Here is an 8,142-nt window from a genome sequence, read left to right on the forward strand (position 1 = left end):
GTCCATCCGTCTGTCCATTCGTCTGTCTGTCCATCCATCCATTCCTCTGTCCATCCGTCTGTCCATCCATCTGTCTGCCCATCTATCCATCCATCCATTTGTCCGTCCGTTTGTCTGTCCATCCATCCGTCCATCTGTCTGTCTGCCCATTTGTCCATCTGTCCATCCATCTGTCTGTCTGTCTGTCCATCCGTCTGTCCATTCGTCTGTCTGTCTATCTGTCTGCCCATCTATCCATCCATCCATCTGTCCGTCCGTTTGTCCATCCATCTGTCCATCTGTCTGTCTGCCCATTTGTCCATCTGTCCATCCATCTGTCTGTCTGTCTGTCCATCTCTCTGTCTGTCTGTCCGGCCTTTAGCAACTGAAGCAGCAGCGGGACAAGCTGCGGCAGTACCAGAAGCGGATCAGCCTGAACCTGGAGCGGGAGCGGGCGCTGGCCAAGCAGCTGCTGACAGAGGGGAGAAAAGAGTGAGTGGGGCCGGGGGGACCCGGGGCCAGCGGGGAGCGGGGGCCAGGGAACGGCTCCTGCTCCTGGGCAGGGACAGTGGCCGAACGGCGGGTGCCACTGAGCTGTGGAGATCCTTGCAGACCATTCATTCAGAAACACAAAGTTCAGTTTATAGTTTTATTGCAGCCACGAGGGACTCCCTGTGTTCCGAGGCTGGTGGTGGAACAGGCCTCCCAGAAGTGGTTCTGTGCCGCAGTGTCCGTGGCACACGCGGTGTCAGTGGCCGTCGCTTACGCCTTGTTTTGAGTGCGTATTGTAAACCATTTGTGCACAGACTTTGTGTTGCTGCAGCACAACTGGCCCAACAAAGTCCTCGTCCACAACAAACAGACCTCAATATTCAAGTACCAGACAATAAATTTCAGGTACCAGACAACTCACCCCAGCACTGGGGGCAGTTCTGGGCACCTCAGGATAAAAATTATCTAAAGCTTCTGGAGAGTGTCCAGAGGAGGGACACAACATTGGGGAAGGGTTTAGAGGGGAAGGGTATGAGGAGAGGCTGAAGTCACTTGGTGTGTTCAGCCTGGAGAAGAGGAGACTGAGAGGAGATCTCCTGGGGGTCTAGAACTTCCTCCCCAGGGGCAGAGGAGGGGCAGGCGCTGATCTCTTCTCTCTGGCCACCAACGAATGCCAGGAGCAGAGGGAATGGCAGGAAGATGTGGCAGGGGAGGGTGAGGTTGGCCATGAGGAAAAGGTTCTTGAGGCAGAGGGTGGTGGAGCACTGGAACAGGCTCCCCAGGGAGGTGCTTATGGCACCAAGCCTGACAAGATTCCAGCAGCATTTGGCCAAGGCCCTCAGGGACATGGTGTGAATGTTGGGATTGTCCTGTGCAGGGACAGGAGTTGGATCCATCATCCTGGTGGGTCCCTTACCACTCACAGCACTCTGTGATTCTATGAAATCTATGATTGATTTGCTCATCCTTATTCTTCCCAGCAGCAGTTCAGAGTTGTCATTTAATTTGCACGTGGGTTTTTTTTTCCTCTTTTGGAAAAAGCACAAAACAAACAGGGCTTTGATGTGAGGCTTTTAGGCTGGTTTGCTTTCATCTGCACTGAGTTTTCCTCCTTCTCTTTTCCTTCAGAAAAGCCTTGCTCTTGCTGAAGAAGAAGCGTTACCAAGAGCAACTTTTAGACAAGACAGAAAACCAAATCAGCAACTTGGAGCGGATGGTAAGTGAGGATGGGTGCTGTGCCCTACCCCTGGCCCTGCCCCTGCCCCTGACCCGCTGCCTGCACTCGGGATGAGTCTTTTTCCAGGGGTGGGTGTTCCTTTTGCCCATGGAATTGCAGTTTAACCAGCAAGTCCTGACAGGGGTTTAGTCCCCTGTCCGAAGGGCAGATGTCTCTGAAATCACACGTGACTCTTCCCTGAAGATCCAGGTGGTGAGCAGGTTTCTGGTCTGTCGTGCAGGTTCCATGTTAAACACGTGCTTTGTAAATTAGTAGAACTTGAGTCAGGGTGTGAACAGCTGCGGGAGGAACTTCCCCGGGCAGCCTCGGTGCCTTGATCCCAGGAATGGACGTGTTTGGTCTGGGGGGGCTGTGGAAACTATGGCCTCAGCTTAGACTGTCAGCGAGAGAATCAGTTCAGGGCTGTTGGAGGTGCCTCTGCAGCCGCCTGTGAGGGCTTTTTTGTGAATGTTTCTTTCTACTGGTACAATTTAATCCTCTGCTCACCAGAGAAGGGCTCTTGACTGATTTCTCCTTGCTGTTTCTCTGGGGATCTTGGCAGTTTGTATCTGGCTGACGATGGGAATGTGACAACCCGTGATGTTTCCCCTTCTCCTTTCTGTTTCAGGTCCAGGATATTGAATTCACCCAGATTGAAATGAAAGTCATTGAGGGTCTGAAAATAGGCAACGAATGTCTGAACAAAATGCATCAGGTACCAGCGTGCTCTTGCCTTGGACTCGGCAGGGTCAGGGTGTTTGTTGCTGTCTCCCCACAGGCCTCGCTCATCGCTGGATTTTTGGTTCTTTTCATCAGGTTATGTCAATAGAAGAAGTGGAAAGAATAATTGGTGAAACCCAGGACGCTGTGGAGTACCAGAGGGTACGTACTGTGTGCGTGAGCAGTTGTGAGCAGAGCCTGCCTGCCATAGAGTTGCTCTGATGTGCACTGGGTTCCCAGCTTCATTTAAGAGGCAGTTGGACTGGGAATTAAATCTCAGTTGCCTGCAGAAAAATTACCTTTGTTAATTTCCTGAGTACCCCTTCACCCCACATTTACATTGTTCTCCTGTGCACATGAAACACACTACAAGCCACACAGCTGTTTTTGGCTGGAATATGTCTTTTCCTCTCTTTTATAGCAAATAGATGAGATCCTGGCTGGCAGCCTGACTGAGGAAGATGAAGATGCCATTCTAGAAGAATTAAACACTATTACTCAGGTAGGACTAACCCGATGTCCTTGTAATTGCTTTAAATCCACATTTTCAGAAAGCTCTTTGTAAGAGGGGAGAAAGTACCTTTTCCATCACTCTTGATAGCTTCTCTTAATTCTGCCAGAGACCAAAATTATACCTATTTATTCCCAGTTGCTGGGTCATCAGAGATCAAGCCAGTCGCTCCACACAGCGGGGTGACTCAGAAATGGGATGCTTTTAAGGGTTGTACTTTATTTGCTGCCTGTTACAGCCAGTTGATCTCTGTTCTTACTGGTTCTCTGTTCCACTTCACCAGTGGAGGATCTTGACAGCCCTGGATCAAGCTCAGATCACGGAACTCAGTGCATGTCGTCACCCCCACCCATCTCTGTGGTGCCTGTGGCTCTTCCAGACACTGGCCTGACTTGGCTCCACTGTAGGAAATGTGCAGCCAGTGGAGACTGAGGTGGAGAGGATCTGCAGCTAGCACTGGTGTGAGGAGACTCCTACCTAGTACAGGGTCCTATTAAGTCTCATTTAATAATAATTTAAAAACCCCTTGTTCTCATTTACTGGGCAGTACTGGTGCCCATAACCCCTCCTGCAGTTCTGGGGACAGGTGGCAGTTTGTGTATGAAATCTCTTAGGTCATCACTCTGTTCCTAGACAGTCTTTGCACAAAACTGCGGTGCAGGAGTCTGTGACCAACCGCCTGGTACGTGGGGTGTGTGTCATGTGTCATCTTTAATGTTCTTACAGGAACAGTTGGAGCTTCCAGAAGTTCCTTCTGAGCCACTCCCAGAGAAGATCCCAGGTATGCTTTCTCTGCAGCTTTGGCTTCTCATGCTTCTCAGTTCCATGCAGTAGTCTGAGACCCTCTCCTGTTGTGAGTATTGTCCTAGGAAATGTGATGGAATATAAACTTTCTGGTGTAAAGCCCCGTTATCTGGGCTGTGCCAGCTTCCCCCACGTGCCTCTGCCAACTCCAGCTGACCCTTTACTGTAAGAGGCCCCAGGGCTCTGGGCTCTTTGCTCAGTCAGTATCTGCTCATTCCTCTTGGAGAGTTCCTTGTTGTTACATCTGCTGTTCTTAAGTCACCTTTGTACCTGCTGTGAGGCTGCCAGCTGCCTCGAACACCCAGCCCATGTTCCGTCGTGAAGCTCCTTGAGGGGCTCCTTCCTTGGCTCTCTGCTTGGCCCAGGCAAGACTTTCTCACACGACACTCAGACTGGTCCCCTGCACGTCATCACAACATGCTGCCATGCAGGAAGAGTTCTTTGTGACCACAGGTACTGGTGTTCACACTGCACAAAACTGGATTCCACTGAGGTTCGCGACGACTCGTAGCTCTTGTGACCGTGCTTCAGGTAACAGCGGTAATTCTGAACCAGCTGGGTGGGGATGGCTGGAGCCCCACAGTTCCAGGGCTGGTGGAGCACGAGCTACATGCCTGTTCACTCCTGAGCAATCCAAAAGCTCAGCACCAGGATTTGTGCAGCTGAGTGTGAAGAGGGAAATGGGAGAAAGCTCCTGAAGCAGAGGGACCAAACGGGCACTGTTGGCCTGGAGAGGAAGGAGCCTTCACAGAGTGTTACCAGGTGTCTGTCCACGCTGAAGAACTGAAGGTGGAGCCTGTCCTTGGAGACACACAGTGAGGCAGAGCCAGACTCAGCTGGGTGCCAGAAGGCAAAAACTGGTAGAAGATCTGTCTCCTGGGACAGCAGAACACAGAACCGTCGGTCGCAGGGGCTGGACTTCCCTGCCTGTGGAAACCAGGAGCTGTGAGGAGCTGTTTCCTCTCTGTGGAATCTGCCCAGGAGAAATCTGGGCTGGTTTCTTTTTAGTGTTTGTTTACTGGTAAACATGGATCAGATGTCATCTTGGTGGTGGGATGGCCAAACAAAATACCAGCTGCTTGTGCTGTGTGGAGCTGGCTGAGCCTCCTTTAGACTCGTGTGGTCAGGCCAAAGGGGTGAGGGAAGAGCCTGTCTACTCACTGCCCTCGATCTGTGTCGCTGGGCTGGTGGCTACTAAAGTGTTGGGTACATTCTCAAACTTTCAGTTCTTCAGGTGCTGTGAAAAAGAAGGGGATACTCAATATGTGGAATTATTTATAACAAATTTTTATTAGTTCAGGTGCTGTGCAAGCATTTGTTGCTCTGCAGAGGAGTGGGTGATGGGTCCTGGTTCTTCCACAGGAGCTGCCTGGAGATTATTTGCATTCTCTGTTTCTGTAACAAGTTTCTTTTTCTTCCACAGAAGCATCACCCGTCAAGAACAGGCCAAAACCAGAACTGGTGGCAGCATCTTAACTCCCACTGCTGGGGATTCTCCCACGTAACTTTCACCCAGGACAGTTTGCCATCCCAGTGTGTGCTGGGAACAAGCAATGCCTTGGCAGCATCCCAGCTGTGCTGGGCGGATTGCGGAGCAGGATTCCCTGTGCAGGGTGGGGAACCTCAGCTGATTATTGCTCTTGTATCAAGATTATTTTCTAGTGCTTTCTTTTTTTTGTAACTTAAATTCTAAACTCACTCAGCTGCGCTGTCTCGGGATTAAACCACGACTCTCCAGCTTCCCAAGCCCGATGCTTTCTTTAGGGTTGATTTTGGTGGCAGATCTGCCTTTGCTCTGACTGAATCCCCGGGAAGCCACGCGCGCCCTCGGAGCGATGGTGTCTTGGAGCCCTGGGCATCGGGCTGGGCGAGAACGAGCCGCTGCCCTCGGGATCCCTCCAGACCACGCTGGTGTCTCTGCTCCTCTCAATCCCGTTGCTTCTCCTCTTCTCATTCCCTTTGTGGAAGGGCTGCTGGTGTCCTGTAAATGAGACTGGCGTGTGTGAGCTCTGAAGGGGTCGGGGCAGCAAGACTGAGCTTCCGCAGGCAGCGACGCTTTGCGCTACGGGTTGAAAACGGTTCTGTCAGCCTTGTGTAAAACCAGCTCACACACGAGGGTGTTCTGCTTGGGCAAAGTTCAGAGGATTTGCTTGGCTTTGTGTTTGCTGGCAGCAGTGCTGATTGGGGGAAAAGCCCGATCTCCTGTGCGAGGTGAAGAGCTGGCTTCTCGCTGGGTGTGAGTCAGAGGTGATCAGCAACGATTCCCCTTCAGATCCCGCTCTGCCTGCCTCTGGTAACCCCTGGTGCTGGGCAAGACCTGGGGTGACAGAAATCTGATGAGCCTCTTACAATTACAGCGAGGAGTCGTCCCTCGTTGGCTCAGCACCATCATCAGACTTTGCCACGTTCAGATGGGCTGAGATTGATTCTGCTGCCGGTTGTCAGCTCGTGGTGATGTCTGTCTCCCTGTAGGGTCAGAGACAGGAAAGGTCAGAGTGGGGTAAACATGAGGCTCGTTCCATACCAGACGTGAGGCACGAAGCTTCTTAACACTCCAAAGACTGCTCAGGACCTAGGCAGAGAGGAGACCAGCTCCTCCTGAGGCCAGTCTGGTGCTTGGTGTGGTGTTACAGTGTGCTCGGGTCAGCACGCCTGATGGAGCACTTGGAAAGCTGCCTGGCCAGCCAGTGACGGGCAGATGTAGCTGTTCTTGGGAGCAAGCTTACTTGCAAGCTTGCAGATGCTCTTCAGGATGCTGCAGATCTTTATTTATTATATTCTTGAAGCCACAACCCTTAAGCCCTGTTTCTGCAACAGCAGAAGGACCCTGAGGGTCCCTTGACTTGTGCTGCCTGCCTTTGGGGTTGTGTGATGTGGTGCTAGACAATAATAAGTAATCCCAGAGCCTGTGCTGCTCTCCAGGCCGTGGTGATGGGCCAGCAGCAGCTCTGTCTTTGAGTCATGTTTTCAGTGTCATCTCTGTTATGTTCCCAAGACCAGCTGAGGGATCCTTGTCCTCCTGTGTGGGGCAGGGCCTGGCACCTCAAGGCGCTTTGGATTTGCTCTGGTTTCAATTCCTCTGCAGTTTTCCCAGCCGAGCCGGGTCCCACCAGCCCTGGCTCCCTGTTTGCTGAGCAGTTCCTTGCGCTGAACGACTTTGGAGTTGGCAGGGCGGGTTCGAGCTGCTCCGTGTGCCGATGCTGATGCCGTTACACGGCTCTGTGAGCCGATGCCGTTACCCCAGGCCGGTGTTGGGAACAGCCAAACCCTTCACCCGGCGATCACGGCCGGAGCTGAGGCGGGACAGGGCTGTATCCTGTCTCCACTCCTGTGATTTTCATTCTCCCCTCTGGCCGAGGCTGCTGCTCTGCTCTGCTCTGCCCTGCCCTGCCCTGCCCTGTCCTGTCCTGCTGCCCTGCAGTTCGCACTGCTTCCACCAGAGGGCGCCTGATCTCCATCGCCACGGGCCCGGCTGCGGCGTGTTTCCCTCCAGGCTCCGCGGTCGGTTCCCGACCTGGTGTCACTTGTTTCATTTTCCCCCATTTAATTTGTGATTCACTGGAGCCAACTCCAGACTCTCCGATAAGGTCTCGAAGGGACCTTTCCTGGCAGTGGCTTTTGCTGCTGGCGCCGTGTGAGCCCCGTTCCGTGGGGCTGGCACACCTCACCGCGGGCGAGGGAGCACCGCGGTGCCTCTGCTCCGGTTTTCTTTCTCCTGAACGTCCTGGCAGCGAGAGAGACACGAGCCAACCATCCCCAGGGGAGGCTGCGGTGGGGCTGTGCCGCGTCCCGGTGATTGCCGGCCGCGGAGCTGAGCGCCCGGTGCTGTCGGCGCTCTGGGGTGGAGGCTGGTCCAGAGGGAGAGGGGTTGGTGCTGAAGGGGTTAATGCAGCTCCTGGCATTTGTTCCTACAGTAAAGAGGCCATTTGCTGAGCTAACAGGAAAGTTGGGAGCAGATTGCCAACCGCTTCCTCTTGTAATCCCTGCACCAAACAGATTGTCCCGGCTCCTTGGGAGGAAGAGCCAGGAGTGGTGTGTGACCTCGGTGTGTGTTGGAACAATAAACTGGTTCTGATGGTTTCACCCGTTCCTCTTCCAGCCTCGTGTTTTCACAGTGTTTTGAATGAGGAAGAGTCGCCTTCCTCCTCCCTCCCCTTCTCACTCCCTGCTCCTGGGAGAGATGTGGGCAGGAAATTTCAGAACTGGCTCTTTGTGCAAGAGAAAAACAAAAATCCTGTTTGCCTGGATGGCCCAGGGAGGCTCGTCTGTAACCCACAGTCCTGGCACAGCCCCGGCACAGCCAGAGGCAGAGGAGCTGGAGGGATGTTCAGGATGGAGCCTGTCCCCAGCCTGGAGCAGAACAGGAACCCGTGGGGCTCCCTGGAGAAAAGGGGCTTCCAGGGAAAAGGGCTTTCCTGGC

General features: G+C 53.2%; 1 protein-coding gene across 1 annotated transcript; it reads left to right on the plus strand.

The window, feature by feature from the left end:
* Positions 1-361: 361 nt before the first annotated feature.
* Positions 362-5,456, plus strand: CHMP6 (charged multivesicular body protein 6; the record flags this gene model as incomplete). Its single annotated transcript, XM_010165582.1, has 7 exons — positions 362-471; positions 1,600-1,687; positions 2,316-2,402; positions 2,504-2,569; positions 2,829-2,909; positions 3,645-3,699; positions 5,146-5,456. Coding segments are annotated over 7 exons (540 nt in total), but the record flags the coding sequence as incomplete, so codon positions are not given.
* Between the last annotated feature and the right edge of the window lie 2,686 nt (positions 5,457-8,142).

Source organism: Antrostomus carolinensis, unplaced genomic scaffold (assembly GCF_000700745.2).
Source record: "Antrostomus carolinensis isolate BGI_N321 unplaced genomic scaffold, ASM70074v2 scaffold25910, whole genome shotgun sequence".
Taxonomy (NCBI): domain Eukaryota; kingdom Metazoa; phylum Chordata; class Aves; order Caprimulgiformes; family Caprimulgidae; genus Antrostomus; species Antrostomus carolinensis.